Source organism: Equus quagga, chromosome 17 (assembly GCF_021613505.1).
Source record: "Equus quagga isolate Etosha38 chromosome 17, UCLA_HA_Equagga_1.0, whole genome shotgun sequence".
Classification (NCBI taxonomy): Eukaryota; Metazoa; Chordata; class Mammalia; order Perissodactyla; family Equidae; genus Equus; species Equus quagga.
Window position 1 is genome coordinate 35,543,146 of NC_060283.1, and position 18,084 is coordinate 35,561,229.

The 18,084-nt window shown below is 55.8% G+C and overlaps 2 protein-coding genes across 2 annotated transcripts in view; one reads left to right on the forward strand and one right to left on the reverse strand.

The window, feature by feature from the left end:
• RAB17 (RAB17, member RAS oncogene family) overlaps positions 1-5,571 on the forward strand; it is a 26,574-nt gene extending 21,003 nt beyond the window's left edge. Inside the window, exons 5-6 of the mRNA XM_046642795.1 lie at positions 3,363-3,456; positions 3,706-5,571. Coding sequence (XP_046498751.1) covers positions 3,363-3,456; positions 3,706-3,818 — 207 coding nt within the window. The 3' untranslated portion in view covers positions 3,819-5,571. The remainder of the gene's footprint in view (positions 1-3,362; positions 3,457-3,705) is intronic.
• Positions 5,572-9,521: 3,950 nt separating this feature from the next.
• On the reverse strand, positions 9,522-12,757 carry PRLH (prolactin releasing hormone). Its single transcript, XM_046642796.1, has 2 exons — positions 10,232-12,757; positions 9,522-9,703 (listed from the first exon to the last, which is right to left on the reverse strand). The coding sequence occupies exons 1-2, from the start codon at positions 10,329-10,331 to the stop codon at positions 9,546-9,548; spliced, it is 258 nt and encodes an 85-aa protein (XP_046498752.1). The 5' UTR covers positions 10,332-12,757; the 3' UTR covers positions 9,522-9,545.
• Positions 12,758-18,084: the final 5,327 nt, after the last annotated feature.

Sequence of the window (18,084 nt, forward strand, 5' to 3'; positions counted from 1 at the left end):
GTGTGTGTGTGTAGGAGGTGTGTGTGTAGGAGGTGTGTGTGTGTAGGAGGTGTGTGGTGGATTTAGGAAAGACTTTAGGAGGGGACAAAGGAAGGAAGGGCAGGAGAGGGACAGGCAGGTGGGCTGCAGGGCGGGCTCCCGGGAGGAGGGGGAGAAGGCCGTGTGAGAGGCTTTGGGCTCAGAGGCAGAGATCCTGGCATGTGTGGTTACGGAAAGGGGGGCTTTGGAGGCAACAGCGGTCCCTGGAGGGTTTGGGGAGCTGGGGGTGGGAGTGATGGGTGATCTAGAACGAGCACTGGAGGCAAGGTCGGGGTGAGCAGGGAGACCGGGGCCTGGGCAGGGGGACCACTGGGCGGCAGGCTGCCCAGCTCAGGGGGCACGAGGGGCCTCGGGCAGCGGCACCCCCTGCCTCTGCTGTCCCGGCACCCCGCCCTGGGCCGAGCCTGCCTGCCTGCAGAAGTGACACCCTGTGGCTTGGACCACATGGAAGGCCACCCTGGGGTCTGAGCTGTAGACCCCGTGGGCCCCAGGCCACCACCCTGGCCTCTTCATCCTGCGCTCCCACTCAGCACGGCCAGGGCCTGGGTGGTCAGGGGGACAACGTGCTGCCGCCACCAGCATCCCAGCCCCGGGGAGAATTGCACAGGGGGTCTTGGCTGGGGAAGAGGTGAGGCTGACCTGCAGCCAGGCATTTCTCGAATTAATTTTTGGCGCTTCTTTTTAAAATAATTTCAGAATTACAGGAAATATTGCAAAAACAGTACAAAAAGTTCCCATATGCCCTTCTCCCCGCTTTCCCAAGTGTTACCCTCTTATGTAAGCACAGGACAAGGATCAAATCAGGAAATGAACACTCACTGGCCATCAAGAGAAATCCCTCAAGCCAGCTCCGATGACCTTTTATGTCCTTTCTACCCGCCCCCGTCATTCTTTGAGCTCTTCCTTCCTCGCTGGCTCACCAAGCTGGTCCAGGCTCATCTTGTACTTTTCTCTGCCCCCACCCTGGAATCAGTCATTTTCTCAAGGAGCCCTGATTCCCGTTATTGGGGAATGAATCTACAAGCCCAGATCTGAGCGCTGGATATGCTCATTCCACAGAAGGGAGGTGACCATGAGCCCCGTCCTGGGGGACCTCAAGGAGACAAACTGGTAGGGGGAGGACTGAGGGCCTGCAGTTTAGGGAGTAGAGGCCCATGGGACCTGAGGACAAACTTTTAAAGTGACCCCACCTGGAATCCCCAAGCTAGTGGGGCAAAGGGCATATTTGGGTTTCATTCACGTGACTCAGATATATGCTACTTGAAGTCTCCAGGTCTCTGAGCTGTACCAGGTCCCTTTGTCTTTCAAAATACAAATAGTAATGTCCACATCTCACAGAGGATGGGAAGCCCAGGGGCTCCCCTGGGGACTTGCAGGTCCTTGGGTCTCCCAGCCCCCTTTACTCCATATCCAGCATCGCCTAATTCCCCGTCTCACTCAACTTTGCCTCTGTGGCTGTCGTCATCTCTCCTTCTTAGGCCAACCCAACAGGCCACCAGCTACTTGATTCCACCAGCAACTCAGCAGCAAAATTGTATAGACCAAACAGTGTTTCTCTACCTGGAGGGGTGCCCTGGGGTGACATTGTAGCCCAGCCCAGCAAACAAAATAGAAAATGAGACCACTCTGTGTTGGCCCTTTCCTCCACTTGACCTTCTCCCTGGGGCCCCAGCCTCCCCAGACTCTGGGTTCTCTCCCCTTTTTTGCTGCCAACGTCCTCCCTGGCCTGCCCTTCCCCCACCCTCCCACCCTGCCCACCCACCTCCCTGTGTCTCCCTCCTGCAGAGCAGCTCAGCTCTCCGTCTCCCACCCAAAGCTGCCACCTTGCAGCCCTGCCCCTGAGGTGCCACTCGTGCCAGGTCTGCAGCTCTCAGTGCTCTTTGGCAGTTTGTCCTTCCCTGGAAGTGTCCAGTTCTTCAGCAGGTCTCCCTTCCCGCTCAGGAACCAGGAGGGACCTCCATGCGGGTTTTCCCTTTGCTCCTCTGAGTTAGGTCACACCCTCCCTGTGGGTGGATGCTGCATCCCCAGTTGTCAGTTGGTCTGTCTTCAATAGCATCTTCCCTTCCTGCCACCTTTAAGACGAGGGCCATATAAGCAGCTGCAGAAAAGTGTCGGGTGGGGACGTCCCAGGGACACACCAGGGGCTGATGCAAGAGGAAGAGCTGACGCAGGGCCCAGGTGGAGGGCGCCTCCCCCAGGGGAGAGAGGGACCCACTTCCTTGGGGGGGATGCAGAAGACAGAGAAGTGGGATGAAGATTTCAGAGGAACTTGGGGGGAGGGCAGAGGGAACCCAGGGAGGCAGCATCAGTCTGGGTCCTTGAGGTGTGCTGGGGAGCCCACGGTGGAGCCATCATTGGAAATGGCGGCCAGTGGGAGGAGGCGGGGGTTTGCAGACTAGGTGAGCACGGAGCCGTGGGCGAGGGCTGCCGAAGGTCGCTGGGTGTGGGGATGGGAGGAGCAGTGGGGGATGGGAAGTAGGGGGGAGGGGAGTGTGGAAGCTCAACGGGGGGAGCGGGACTTGGTGGGGGGGCGAGGGGGGGGGGGACACCTTTTTTTGAGGCCGTGGGCATGGCCAGGTGTCATGCAGGATGGGAGCATCGCTCCTCCTTCTTGGGGAGTCTGGGAGGCTCAGGGGAGCTGCCTGCAGGGGAGGCCCCCAGGTCCTCATTCACCCCTGAGTCGTGGGCGCCACCTTGGCTTTTCTGTGGCTCCTTCTCCCCTTCACCTCACATGGCAGCCCTGGTGTTTTCACATTCACCCTTGCTCTGTGACAGCCGTCACTCCACGAAGGCCTCACCCGTGTGGGAAGGGAGGAGACCCCAGGGAGGGTCCCGGTGGATGCCCCTAGGGGCCTCTCCGCCCCTTCCCTCCAGGTTTTCTCGGCTCTGGCTTGGTTTCTTTGCTCGAGTGGCAGAGCCCACAGTTGCCTGAGACTCGTGGGGGAGGGAGCCAAGGACACTGGCCTTCTCAGACTCCTCTGGGAGAGGAGGCCCCTTGAGGCGGAGCTGGGCTCCGGAAGAGCCCCTTCCAGCCAGCGCTCCCTGTCCACCCCCTCCTCCCTGGTCCTGGAGGCCAAGAAGCAGACCTTGAGGGCCTAGGTTCTCCACAGGCTGCGGCTGTTTCTCGAGTCTTACTGTCAGCAAGCAACTGGTCAATTAGGTCTCCACAAAGCTGGAAACAAAACAGCACCCCCAAAGCTCAAATGGGAACGTGAGGCACGAGTGGCTACTGGACACTTGAAGAGAAAGAAAAAAAGTGAGGTGCCGCAGTGTTCTTAGTAAACTTTGCAGGTCACGTGGGATTTTGTGGCTGTTTCCTTCAGGAGGGGAAGGAGTTTGCAGAGAGCAAGAGGCTGCTGTTCATGGAAACATCGGCCAGGCTGAACCACCAGGTGACCGAGGTTTTCAGCGCAGTCGGTGAGTGACAGGCCCCCAGGGGAGCCGGGGTGGGGGCCCACCACTGGACCTGCTCCATCGGGTCTTCTTTTCCGGGTCCTGGGACCCAACAGAACGTCTCTAGGGGCTGGAAGGGCGACAGGGGAGTCAAGGGCCTGTGTTTCACGGCTCTGGGTAAATTTTTGGCAATCGGGTCCCTGGGACTGCCTGGTGTGTGCTGGGCAGGGGGGGGACTTCCCTCCGCAAACGACCCTCCTTCTGTGATCACAGCCCGAGAGCTGCTGCAGAGAGAAGAGAGGAAGGAGGGCCAGACCCAGCGGAGAGATGCTCGGCTGGCTCTGAACGAGAGGCCCGCGGGACAGGCCAAGTGCTGTGCGCGCTAGGAGCAGCCACTGCAGGAGGGGCTGTGGGCAGGACGCCCCCAGGTCCAGCCCCGGCTGGTCCTCAGGGTGAGCCGCTGCCTGCTCCGTGTTGACGGTGGCACTAATTTTCATTCACCCTTGATGCTGCCTTGTTCCTGAGTCCTAGAGGTGACCTGAAGCGGGTATCCCGGAGAGCAGCCACTTCCCAAAGCTGACAGGAGTCATTCAGGAGAGGATCCCGTGCCACATGGCTCCCAGAGGATGTCAGCCCCGTCTCCCCAGACACCCACATACCGATTGATTCCTGGATACTCGGGCCACGTGGGCCTGCCACTGCCTGGATTGCTGTCCCCTCAGCTGCCTGGCCATCAGATACAGAGGAATGAAATGGGTTAGAAGGGAGACAAGAAGCAGAAAGATACTTGGATCACTCTCGTGGATCACTGTGGTGGCTGGACAGTCACCTTACACCTGCTGTTGGGCAGGGGCTGCCTGGTGGCCGGGCCCACCTGCTCCTGGGAGGTGGGAGAGGAGGGAGCAGGCCCAGATGGAGGCAGCAGTGTGTGGAAGAAATGGAGCAGCCATGGGGGGCTGGGTCCATCTCCTCCGGATCTCAGTGAGTGGCCCCCAGGAATGACAGCATCTGCCAACGAGCAGCCAGGGGCCCTCTTCTGGCTGTAAATTTGATGACCCGATGCTTGTGCCCAGTGAGCGTGAGGATTCAGACTTTTGACCTGAGGTATAAGTGGTACTCTTTATGCGTTTTTCTCCAAAAGTTAAACCGCTTTCTGTAATCTGGTCTTTGGTGAGTTGGCAAGGTGGGGTTTGTTATGGCGCATATTCTAGGGGGACTCATGGTGAGTAAGTCAGGATGTAGGCCCATGTGGCAGGCTGTGACTACACTGGGCATGGGCCATCTCTCTGCTGGTGACACGTCATGTATTCACCTCATTGCTGTGGCCTTTACAGAGGCCCAGATGGTCACTCTGGAAGGTGAGCCCTAGTGGCAAGGTGAAGGTATTTCAAAGGCTATTTTTGGGGGGTTAGTGTTGATTTTCATCCTTGCTTCTGGGACTCTGATAAGCAGATCTGAAATTTTAAATAATAGGACACTTTTATCCATCTGAAAAGGGCGGCTCCAAGACATTGACTATAAGGATGGACAGAAGGACAAATGCATAGCATCCTTTTCCCTTGACTCTGAACTTCCTGACAGACCAAAAGGGTGCTCCAGCGTTCCGAGGGGCTCCTTCCGTCTTATCCTCCAGGCTTGCTCTCTGCTTTTGTTCAACCTACATGGGAACATCATCCCGGCCCCTGGGCCTGGAACTTGGGTGCAGCTCAGCCGACGAGGAGCCCTGGCAGGGTATGGACCAGGGCATGGACACGAGGCATTGGCCAGGATCCATCTCAGTGAGGTCACCTCAGCATGGCCTGTCCCCACCCAAGGTCACAGCTCCCCTCGAGGAGGCCTCCCCTTCCAGGGTCTGGCCGTGGCTCCCTCCCTCGTGTCAGTCCTGGGGCTGCCATGCTCTAACCACACCTTGGCAGGCGTTATCCTCGCTGGGGGGAGTTGGGTCCCTGGCAGATCCAGCTTCTGTTCCGGGAAGATGGAAACAGCCCATGTGTCCCACGGATCCAGACTTTCCTGATGCTTCTCTTGAAAGAAACTTCTCCTGTGATCTTTCTAGACAAAAGCAGATTTCACAAGCCTCTTCCCTGTGATGATCTTCGAGAAAAGCTAAAGGATAAATAAAAATAGCTGCCGAGACAGCCTGCTCCCTTGATGTCACTCACACTTTTTCTTAGACAATTTCGTAGGTGAAACCTGGCAGCTTGTGGCCGCGTGTGTTGCACTTTCTGAATGCAGTGAAGTTGGACGGTTTTCCATATGATTATTCCCTCGTAGATGAAGTGTGTGAGGTGTGAGTCCCTGGTGTGCCAGGCTGCATCCTCAGGGCTGCGGACCCCTCTGCACCAACCAGGAGAGATGGACCCACCTTGGAGGCGGCAGGAGGCCCAGGCTGCTCTGGCCACTAGATGGCGCTCCAGCCTCGTGTAAGGCAAACCCAGCGCTCCCAGGTCCTGCAAATGTTAGTTCTGCAAAAGGCAAGGCTTTCAGAGGTATTTCTGATGAGTGGGTGGATGCAATAGGAAGTGGGAAATAACGATGATGTTCGCAGGATGTCTGTATCTCTTTGCCTATTTCCCTCCTGTCTTGTCAAACTGGTATCACTGTGCTAGAATTTATTATTAAACCATATCCTCGGATGCATTCCAAGGCATCCTTTCACGGCCCCCCAGACTGGACGGGGTGCGATGTGGTCCCGCAGCCAGGGTTCCCTATTGCCCGGGATGTGATGGCCCCTTCCCCTCTTCTCCTCTCCCATAAAGCAGGTGGGGCTCAACCCTGCATTGGAATCACCTGGGAGCTTCTGCAAACACCATCTCCGCGCCCACAGAGGGTCTGATTAAATCTGTCTGCAGTCCGGCTCGGGCCCTGGGAGTTTTGAGCCCCCCTAGGTGAACCTAATATTCAGGCCAGGCGGAGAACCTCCGAGGGCAGAGGTTCTGTCTGTCCTTCTGTGGGATGCCCCGTGCATGGTACAGTGTCTTGTCCATGCCAGGTGCTCACCCAAACAAGAGGATACAATTTTTTTCCCCCCAGAGATCTAAAATGGCAGGCTTTTGTAGAAACAGGCCCCCACCATAACCGACAGATGTTTATGGAAGGCTATCTTTGTGACAGAGAGAGCTTCACCCCCCTTATCTCAGCCCCTTCCGGGAACATGTGATGGGGGGGTGGGGACAGGGGGCGTGGAGCACGCAGAGAGATGAGCGATGGGCTGGCAGGCACGTGGCAGATACTCTTCAGGATAAAGGGTTCCTGGACTGCGCTGGCCCCGGGTCCTGGGGGAGGCCAGTCTGGGAGCCCACAGTCCTGCCCGCTGCCTGGGAAGCTGCTCCGGCCCTTCTCAGCCTGAATGCAGACCTGAGTCCTCTCCTGAGCTGGTGTGTGTGTGTGTGTGTGCTTGTGTGTGTGCACATAGTGGAGGCAGGAGGCACGGAGCCATTGATAAGCAGCATCTCAGGGTAACCCTGCTGACCTGCCTGTGACTGAGAGCTTTCCCATTCTTCTGCTTCAGTTGAACGTGTTCCCTCCGGCTCCCCTGGAAGAGACCCCTTTGCCCAGAGGGGCTGACTCAAGACCCATTCTTCTTTTAAAATTTGTTCCCTTCTTGGGGCTTCCACTGGCCAAATTTAAAACAATTTGAGTATCCAAAATTATTTGTAAGATGTTAGACAAAAAGAAAATAAAAGAGGAAAGAAAAAGAAAGGAGAGAAATATCTCCTTTGGAAGAATCCGGCTAATAAATTCAGAATTAGAGAATCAGCGTTGTGTGACAATGCAACAATGTAACATTCGCTCCTGTAACAATCTGCTCAGTAACCATCGCTCCCAGCAAGGCTGTTCAGTGGGGGCTTAGACCACTGGTTGAGAGCTCTTTCGGAATCAGGCTCTTGCCTCGGGGCTGGGACATCTGCAGATGGCATGGTGAAAACCCCTCACAATGGAGAGATCCTCCTCAACCACGTGGTCAGATGCGGTGTCTGTCAGAGAGAGACCGGGGGACCCACTACCAGATATGATGTCCTAGGAGGGACACAGCGTTTGTGCGCACAGTGAGCAACCGAATCCAGTGAAGGCCCCAGATCTATCCCTCAGGTTACAGGAAATACAAGGACAGAAGAACAGGTGATCGCACCATGGGGCAACAATCGACAAATCGCATGTGTGGATCATTCTAAAAGATAACGTGGCTGAGTGGTTAAGTTCGCGGCTTGCGGGCTCCACTTCGTGGGCCCAGGGATTTCACCAGTTTGGATCCTGGTTATGGACCCAGCACCGCTCATCAAGCCATGCTGGGGTGGCATCCCACATAGCACAACTAGAAGGAATTTCAACTAGAATATACAACTAAGTACTGGGGGGCTCTTGGGAGAAGAAGAAAAAAAAGAAGAAGATTGGCAACAGATGTTAGCTCAGGGCCAATCTTTAAAAAAAAAAAGACAACATGTCTGGGCTTTCATAAAAGTCAGTGTTGCCACAAAATAACAAAATCAGGGACCAAAGAGAAAGAATTAACTGCAGCTGTGAATTTAGATTGGCGCCTGGTTTAAAAAAAAAAAGGCACAACTGAGACTTTCTTGCTCTATTGAGGATTTTTGAATATGGACTAAAAACTAGATGATGTGATGGAATTATTACAGTTTTTAGGCATGATGATGATTTTGTGGGTATGTAGAAGACTGTCCTGATTTTGTTGGTGAGTATTTGGGTTGTTTCCAGCTTTTTGGCTATTGTGAATTGTGAGGCTATGAACATTCCTGTGCAAGTCTTTGTCTGAACTCCCGTTCTCGGTGCTGTGGGCTACACACCCAGGAGTGGGTGGACCATACAGTTGCTTGATGTTTACCTTTTTGAAAAACTGCCAAACTCCTTTCCTGGCCTGTGGGCTCTTCCAGGCCTGGCCCGGCACCTGCCTGCCCTTGGAGCAGGCCTGGCCCCTCTCCTGTTCCCACAGGCTCATTCCACCCCGGGGAGGTGCTGACAGTGGCAGGGGCTCTCTCCTGGGAGGAGACTGGCCCTCTACCCTCCCCTGACCTCCTCGTGGCTGGGGAGGTGGGGGAGCCCTGTGTGCACCTCATCTGGGTGGTCTGGGTGGGCTCTGCCTACCCTCACTGGCCGGTGAGCTGCGGACGCTCCTTCCTTGAACTGGAGCAGGGACAGCCGGGGTCTGGGGTCCTTTGGGCCTGCTCTGGGTCCTGGTCACCAGGCCTCCTGAGTGTGGATAGACAGGAGGAGTCCTGCGCTCACAGTGGGCTTCTGAGACCCTGCAAGCAGGGTGCAGGCAGAGGCCTGAGCTTCGAATCTGGATATCACTGGTTAAACCTGTGCCACCCCGTGCTGGACTGAGAGAGGGCCTTGGGGAAGCGGGTTTACACCCCACGCTGGCCGGTGAGCAGGTGCCATGCCCACCCGAGCTCAGAAACTTTATGTCCCAGGGTGTTCAGATGAGGAAACTGAGGCTCAGAGAAGTAAGGGCTGGGCTCAGTCGCCCCGTTAGTGGTGGTGTGTCCCCTGACACCACAGCAATTACACCTGAGGCAGGACACAGAGACATTCCCATGCAATTAGAATCAGGGGCGAGAGGGACGCGATGTGGGGTGGAAGCCATCCAGATTCAGGTCTTCTTGCTGTGGATGGGAGACAAACAACCCACTGTTCTTTTTCTCTCCTAGCACCAACAAGGGAGGGAAAAGGACTGGGGCTGAGAGAGGGGCTGGTCAGACTGAGGGGCGGTGCTGCCCTTCTCTGGGGGCTTCCCGCAGGACACAGGGTGATGCGCAGCATCCCTGGCCTCGTTCAGTGTGCAACCTGGGTGACCATTCAAGGCAGCTTGGGTGGAGGGCGCTACAGGCTGCAGGTGACCAGGGACGGTCCCAGTTCCCTTACTCAGTGCTACGTAAGTCACGGCAAGTCATGGATCCCGTGGGCTGCTGGGCTCTGAGTGTCCTTCTAAGCTAACATCCCACGAGGGCAAAGCACCTCCTGCTTTGTCACCACACAGACGCATCTAAACAAGACCAGCTGCTTTTATTAGGATGGAAGGGAAAGTAGCCCGTGGAGGAGAGGGTGGATGGAGCGGGGAAGGATGCTGGAGTTTTCTTCCATGAGCTGGGCTGTCACTCATCCTGGGAGGACTCAGCGCCTCCTTCCAAGAGGAGGCAGACCTGCCGGTGCCTGAGGCTCGGCTGCAGCCCCAGGGCTGCTCCCCTCCTGCCGAAGCGGCCCACTGGTCGGATTCTGCGGCCCATGTACCAGGCAGGATCGATGTCAGGGGCTGGAAAGGAAAGAGCAAGAACAGTGCATAGATATGCCCTCCCTGGCGTGTGCGCTGTGTGCTCCCGCAGGCTGCAGGGTCCAGCACACAGGCTCAGCTCACGGCTTCCCCATCACCCAGGCCGTGCTGGGACCCACCTGCAAAGCAGGGGACATCCAGAGGGTTTGATGGGGCCATCTGTGGGTGATGGGCTGGCTTTGGGAAACAGGAATTCGAACTCACTCCAGGACCAACTCGCCCCACCCTCCCCACCCTGGTTCCCGTGGGGAAAGCCAGTTCGTTCTGCCAGCCCGCCCTGGTGGAGAGAAGTGAACCCTTCACCTGTGTGCTGGGCAGGGGCACTGGGGAGCAGGTGACAGGGCCACTCAGGGGAGAGGCCTGGTGAACAGGAGGCCAACCACCCAGAGCTGGGGCACTTAGCGAGACGGTGGCCCAGGTTTGGAGGAGGCCACGTTCCACCCATGGCACCTGGGGCTGGAGGGGCGGAGGAGGGAGAGGGAGGCTGATGTCCGGCGTCCGGACACTCACTGCGGATCTCCATGGAGTGCTGGTGGGCTCGGCTCGCAGCCCCCTGCAGGGCCAGGCCCAGCAGCAGCAGGCACAGGAGCCAGGCTCGCGTTGCCTTCATCCCCCTGGCTCCTTGCGTATGCCCCGCTGGAGGTGGGGTTCCACACGGAGGGCGCGGCCTGGGGCAGAGGGGCAGGAGCAACGTGAAGCCCACGTGAGGGTGTGTACTCACAAAGCTGGGAGCCTCGGAGAATGCGAACACTGTGTGGGAGTGTATGTGCACCTGTGTGCATGAGAGAGCGTGTGTGTATGTATGACAGTGTGTGAGTGTACGAGATGTGTGGGTACGTGTGTGTGCACTTGTGTATGTGGGTGTGTGTGCGTGTGGTTACATGCTTGTGCATGTGCATTGTGTGTTTGTGTGCATGTGTGTGTGTGTGTGCATGCAGCCACACTCCAGTGTGCATTCCTGTGCTCTGTGTTGGGGTGGAAATGAGCAAGGAAGTAAAAAGCTAGGTTTTTGCAGGATCCCCCGGCCTCCCTGGGACCCCGTGCTCTCCTCCATGTGGCGAGAATTAAATGAGGCGACCGTGTGCAGCTCAGCCTCTGATGGGCTCAGACATCAGAAGGGACCTGGGAGGCGTATGAGCTATGGATGTAGAGAGGTGGGCTGTCTTGGAACGGCCTCGGGCTGCCTGGCTGTCTATGTTAGGGAACCAGGAGGTGTGGGAGGCCTCTATACTGCTGTGTGTGCTGAACACCCAGACAGGGAGGGCAGAGATGAGCAGGTTTGAGGGGAGCTGGCCCTGAGGAACCCAGGGTTGCTGCAGAGGCGAAGGGGGTGACTTGCCGGGGGGCTGGGGGTGCCGAAACCCCCATGGGCTGGGACCCTGGTGCAGGGTTCTTTCCCTCACTCTGCCCAGGGCCTCCTGATTTCCAGTTTCATCCTGCCCCCCTGCCCGCACTGGAGGACATCAGCTGACAGCCAGGCATTGTAGACGGGTCAGCATTCTCCATCCTTACCAAGAGCACTTGCTCTCCCTATGACCCCCAGATCTGATCTGCCGGGTCTTCAAGATAAACCTGGAACATGTGGGACCTGCTCTCACACAGCAGGACAACCCCACTACAGATGGTGTGGGGAGAGGGGGCTGTGGGCAACAGAGGCACCCAGGACATCCACCTTTCACCTGGCCAGAGTGAGGTGCTAATGTGCCCAAACAGCATCCATCTGGCAGAGCCGGCAACACCTCCCGCAGGCGCCCCCACCTCATGGGGCTGGCTGCCCCCGCAGGTGCCCTGACCTGTGGCACTTCAGGAGCCTTCTCTGGGTTTCAGGGTTTCAGGTAGGACCACTCTGCCTACCTTGACTTTCCAGCCTGTCTCTGAGCCCCAGGGAAAGTGCTCTCCATCTGAGGAGTTTAAAATGCCTACCCCTCTCCTTTCTGGGGACCTGTTGGGGTGTCACACAACGGGTGAGGTGGGGGACCCCGACTTGGAGGAAATGGAGGTGCCACCACGAAAGCAGAGTAATGAAGAGATGCATCCAAACGGGCAGAGACCCCTCGCTGGGCGGAGTTCGTCTTAGGAGAACGTTAGTGGCGCCTGGCTCCTGATCCCCAAGGACCTGCTGCCCCACGAGTTGGAGGTTTTTGCTGTCTGCCCGGTGGGATCCCTGGTCTGCATTCCCAGTGGAGTTGCAGAGTAGCCTTCGCCATGGACGTGCTTGAGCAGCGGGGCCCTGGGCTGGCCGGGCACAAACCCTGGGGTGGCTGCCCCCACCTGTCCTGCCCAGAGCTGGCCCTGGCTGCTGGAGAGCAGGCACGACCTTAGGAGAAGCCCGCCGCATGCCCCACGCCCCACGCCAAGAGAGAGAGAAGATTTACAGAGAAGGAGGGCAGAGGAACAGACTCCCGCGCCCTGCAGCGCCTGCCTCGAGGGCTACTCACCGCGATTCCCCACTAGGGTGGCGAGCACGCTGTGCAGTGGCCGCAGCGGTGACCCAGGAGGGAGCCAGCTCACCTCCTTTTATAGATGGAGGAGCAAGCAGCCCGCCTCCCGGATGCCCCCTCATCCCTCACCTCGCCCGCCTCCCTCGCAGGAGACAATCGTTGTCTTTTTTCTCTTCTTTTTTTAAAAAACTCTCATCAGTGGCGTAATTTTTCCCTTGCTGGGTTATATAATTTCATTTGGACCAAGTGGCTTTAAAACACATTAGCCTGCCTTCTTCACGCTGGCCTTTGGGAGGACTGCAAAGTCAGGCGCCACCGGTCCACGGAGCATGGAGCCGCCAGTGCTGAAAGGGGCCCCTGAGGCAGCTGCTCCCCACTCCTCCTGTGAATCGGGTTTCCAGTGGAAGGAAGTCACCCCAACCGTTCCATCTCTTCGTGATGCTTCTCAGACCCTGCTCCATCCTCCACCTGGCTTTCCATCGTTGCATCCTTTATGCAAACCACTTTCCACTTTTGTCCCGTTTCTACAACTTAAAAAATATTTTTTCTAGGCTTTGACAGTCTTCATAATTAATGTTCAAGATAAAAAAGTGTATTATTATAAAACAAATGCGTGTACTTTTACTATAAAATAAACAATAAACAAGTTTGTTTTATGATAAAAGCCATTTATACAATACATTTGGACAGAGTTTAGTGCATACAGAAAAGAAGGAAAAAAAGCATGTGTAATGCCAAAAAAGCCAATCATTTTTCACATGTGACATATTTGCTTCTAGTGGGTTCCCCATGTATTTTCTGGGTAGAGTCATCATATTTACACACTTTGAATCTCTTTCTTCTCATTTAACCGTCGTGGCCTCAAGCTGTTAAAAAATTTGTTTATTTGTGCCATTTTAACCAATTGCACAATATTCTCCCATTTAACCCGGACCTAAGACTCTGAGTCATTCTGAATAATTAGGGGTTATATTCAAGTGCCTTTGAGCAAATCTTACAGAACCTGTCCTGGGAGAAGAGACTTTGTGGGTTGCTCCCCACCGATGGGAGCAGAGGGGCAACTCGCCGCTTCATGTGCCTCCGTCAGACTTCTAGAAGCTTCGAGCAGTACCTCCCCCTTCAGTGGATCGATCACACACGCTTCTCCCTTCTCCTGCAGCTGCGGGTTCCTGGTGATGAAGTTTCGTGGCAGAGGGCTCCCTGGTGGGAGGGGGGCGCTGATGAAGGGGGAGTGTAAGAGCATGGGGGATGGCGGCCGGGTGCCGGGCTCTCACCGGGCTGCAGGCGAGGGTCGCTGGGGAGCTTGCAACATTCCTAGTGCCTGGGGTCCCCTTGGGTGGGTGGATTCCATCAGGATTCCTGGGGGTAGCTCAGGGTCAGGGCTGGTCGAAAGCTCCCAGGTGGTCCTTACGAGCAGTGGTGACAGTGTTGGAGATCTGCTGTCACGAGGTGTGCTCCTGTGTTGGAGGCGGGTCCTCTGGGTGGTCCTCAGGGATGTGTGCCTAGTACCACGGCTGCCTGGGGCAACAGAAACCATGGGACTGCAGGAGCTGGAGGCAGCCTCCTGGGACTCACTTTTGGAGCATGCGTGTGCTCACTTGCGTGTGTGCACATGTGCGCGTGTGTGTGTGTGTGTAGGAGGGATAGCGAATCCCCCCCTTTCAGCAAAGTATCTTCAGCACAGCGTGGTGTTGGTGCCTTGCCACTTTGGGGGCTCAATGATGGGGGGATGTAGCAGTCGGGGTGGGAGGTGGCAAGGCATTGTGGAATCACTCATCCCCTCCACCCACCCAGTGTAGAAGCTGAGACCTCAGTGCTGCCAAGAGAAGGAAAATAATGCCCCCTCGCCCCTCCACCCCCAATAGCGTCTGGCAGCGTCCACTGGAGGATCGTGCTTAAAGATCACTTGGTTCCAGCCAGCCTGCTGAATGCCGAGAGCTGGGTATCAGACGCCAAGCTCATGCAAATTCTATTCCACCTCTGGGGATGGGTTATTGGGCCTCCAGTAACACCGGTTCTTCCACACGGCGCTGCTGGGAAGCGAAAGTCCCTGGAACTCACTGAATTATGGCTTGATATAAAATTGCAGTGGAACTGCGACACTCTAACCTGTGGTGGGCTTGAGGCCTCATGAGTCCTGGGAGAGACAAGGTGGGAAACTGTGTTCTCCCCAGCAACCCGAGGGGAGCTGGGCGTCCTCGGAGATCTGGGTGCTGGACCGTAATCTGTCGGACGCTAGAATATCTAAGCAGAGCCACCTGTGCTGCCCACTCAAAGCTCGATTCTAACCATGAAGGATCTTTGAGGGATCTGTGCATCCAGCTCCTCGTAAAGCTTTCTCTCTTTTCCCTGATGAAGACTGTTGGAGAATAAACCTTAGGAGAAATGTTTTAACTCCTGTCTCTGATATCCACCTGGAGGCATAATAAAACCATTGACTTATTTATTTTTTTCCGAGATTAGCCCTAAGGTAACATCTGTTGCCAATCCTTTTCGTTTTTTTCCTTATCACTTCTCTTGCTCTTTGGTTGGAACAGGTGTTCAGCTTGGTGTGTGCGAAAGTCGTTGGTCCCTGACCTGCCTGCATTCAGCGCCCAGTAAAGATGTCTCTGGAATGGCCATCTGCTGGAAAAAGGAACTCCAGGGGGCAGGCCTGGTTGCTTAGTGGTTAAGTTCTCATGCTGTGCTTCAGCGACCCCGGAGTACATGGGTTCAGATCCCCCTTGCGGACCTATGCACTGTCCATCAAGCCATGCTGTGCCAGCATCCCACATACAAAATAGAGAAAGATTGGCCCAGATGTTAGCTCTAGGACGGTCTTCTTCACACACACACAAAAGGAAAAGAATTCTTCAAATAATGGAATTTATAAATAATATTGGGAATGATAAGAAAAACTTCCCTCTGATGCCACAGGGAGCCAGAAACACAGCTGTCAGTGTGGGTTCCTGTGTCTCCTGAAGACGCAGGGGGACCTGTCTCCCAGTGACAATCCCAGTTGGGATTCGAACTTTAGTTTTGGGTGAGAGATTGGAGAGCAACTCAGGGCGTGTCCTACTCAGCAAGGGCAGGAAACGCCTGCGGGGTCAGCCCTGGGGACGCAGGCTTGACTCTTGTCTCTGTTGCCTGTGTGATTCCAAAGGACGAGGCCCGCCCCCCACCCCCAACCCAGGGGAGTGCAGCCTCGGGGCTCTGTCTGGAGTGAGCCCCCAGCATCACCTGTGGAAAAGCCAGTGGTGAGTGGGTGGTTTGACAGCGCTTTGAAATTATAACTGCTACAGCCACAATGAGCCTTCCTCACTCTGCCTGGTGAACACGGTCCTCCTCATGCCTTCGGCTGTCCATGGGCCAGCGCCTCTCGGAGACGGTCACTCATGCTCGAGACCCAGATGCTCTCTTGCTCCTCCTCTGGGACACTCATATCCCAATCATGGATTGCGTGGCTGTTATTTGTCAGCACGTCTGCCATCTCTTGGAAGACAGGGAGAGAGCTAGGCCACCACCAGATGCTTGAGCCTTATCTGTGTCTGGAACACAGCAGGCGCTTGGGGATGCCCATCCACATGGGCCCTGGGCAGAGGCCCCTCTGGTGGCCAGAGCAGTCGGCGTGAGCAGGGGCCCAAGGGGTGCCCGGAACACGCCACCTAACCTTTCCCTTCCTCCCAGTCATTCTTGGTCCTTTGCATATAAATGTTTACATGTGTGAGCACATACATCATTCAAATTCTAATTTTTATATTATCTTAGTTGTTTTTCCATTTCGTTGTTCAATAGCATCCACGAACGTGGCAAAAACCGTTGTCTGGTCCACGCCTGCCTAAACCACTGTAGCTTATAACAGGAGCTGAAAAGACACGGACCCAGCTGCCCTGAGACACAGCCTGAGGGTCATCGTGAAGAATTCCTGAGGTCACGCCAAGGCTCGTGAGAAGCAAGCTGCAGTCAAGTAGCAATGTCCGCTCAGGAGAGGGCACGGGGAGTAGCATTGGCAGTTTACTGGACATACCTCATATGGCATAAAAAAATACTGTCTTTGGAATTCCTACAGCTCTGAATTTGAATTCTGGCTTCATGCATACTTGGATGGGCAAGTCATGTGACTTTTTGAAATTTCCATTTTTTCATGCGTAAGACAAGCTGAGGACACCTACCTCGCAGGGCTGTCGTGTGAATTAGTGATAAGGATGCCTTTACTGGCTTGGGGTCCAAATATGGTCACTTCTCTAGTTTTTCCAATGAAACTCTTCTGTGCCCACCAGTCTGGATCATTCGGGAGGCTTCCCACATCCCAGAAAAACCAAGAGCCCTGGGGCTCGCTCAGTCTAAAACAGTCACTCCTGCTTCCCAGGGTCAGGTGGGAGGGAAGTGCACGGCCGTGGCTGCGGCCACTGGATGTCCCTGCTGAAAACCGGCAGTCTCATGGCTGCATGTCCATTGCTGGGGTGGTGCTCTGGCTGCTGCGGACCCCACAGTGCAGCTGCCTCATGCTCAGGCTCCCAAATGACTGCTCAGTGAGGCCACAAGCACAGCTGCTGTTCCTGAAGCCTTTCCACTGTGTCCGGGCAGGCTGGGCCCTGGGCGTCCAGTCACGGCCCCTCACTGCACTGGCACCAGTCTGCGCCTCCCCCATTGCCCTCCCTCAACTGGCAGCACTGGAGGTTCATCTGCACAGAGTGGGTCCTCCGGCCTTGAGTGGGGCAGTGAGCGCCAAGTCTCCTGCTACTGGGCAAAGTCAGACAAGCAACCCGAGAGAGCTCTCCATGAAGGTGGGGGCCGGGAGGACAAGAGGCGGCATGACAGTGCCCCTGGGATGGGCCAGGAAGGGAGGCTCCCCTGGCACTCAGGAGGGAAGCGTGTGCCCGGGGCCAGGCTGCAGAGGGAATCCCGGGCTCTCTGCAGAGGCTGGAGGAGCAGGGCGTGCACCCGAGAGCAGGGGGTGCCCGTCATCCTTGCTCCATATTCTCTTTTAGAGTCTTGGATGGGGGGTTCCACTGATCGATTTCTGTTAACAAATGTAACAGATTTCCTAATTTAATTATAGTGAGTTGAATGTTGGCTCCCCAAATCCTACATCCATGTCCCAACTCCTGGAACCCGTGAATGGGACCTCATTTGGGAAAACGGTGTTTGCACATGTAACTAAGCTAAGGATCTGAAGAGGAGGAGATTCTCCTGGATAATCCAGACGGGTCCTAAGTCCAATGACGAGTGTCCTCATAAGAGAAAGGCAGAGGGACACTTGAGACAGACAAAGAGGCTAAGACGCAGAGAAGAGAAGGCCGTGAAGATGGGGCAGAGATGGGAGGGATGCAGCCAAGGAAGGCTGGGGACACCCGAAACCGGAAGAGGTGAAGGACAGATTCCCTCCTGGGGCTTCTGGAGGGAGTGCAGCCCTGCTGCCCGACACCTTGATTTTGGACTTCTGGCCTCCGACACTGTGAGACACCAAGTTTCTGTTGTTTTAAGTGGCCCACTTTGTAGTAATTTATTAGCGCAGCCAGGGCGGCCATTGGGGGCTTAGAGCTGCGCACGCCCTGTCCCAAGATATGACGAGTTCAGCTTTTGTCTAGATGGTGAGTTCATGATGTGCTGGCTCCTTTCACCAAACCAAACCCAGAGAAATCATGGAACAAAGTCACGAATGATCCCAAAGTGCGAGGAGGCCTGTGGGGAGGCGGAGGGCTGCCCGGGATGGAATGCTTGGGGCCGTGGTGACGCTGGCCCGTGGGAGAGGCTGGCCGGGTGGCCTGGAGGAGACAAAGCAAAGGAACATTTTTAGTTCTTCTGTCACTCTGGCTGACCACTGCCTGGAGACAGTCCTCGCCAGCCCCTGCTGCACAAGTCAGGGGCAAAGGCCGGGACCAGGGGTCAGCAAACTTTTTCCATAAAGGACCAGATAGCAAATATTCAACTCTGTAAATA

What these genes read in the sequence shown, in the direction of transcription:
- PRLH (XM_046642796.1), bottom strand. Translation starts at nt 10,331, where the DNA reads ATGAAGGCAACGCGAGCCTGGCTCCTGTGCCTGCTGCTGCTGGGCCTG. An exon ending in GCACTCCATGGAGATCCGCA is followed by an intron (nt 9,704 to 10,231) that starts GTGAGTGTCCGG and finishes TTTCCTTTCCAG; the next exon opens with CCCCTGACATCGATCCTGCC.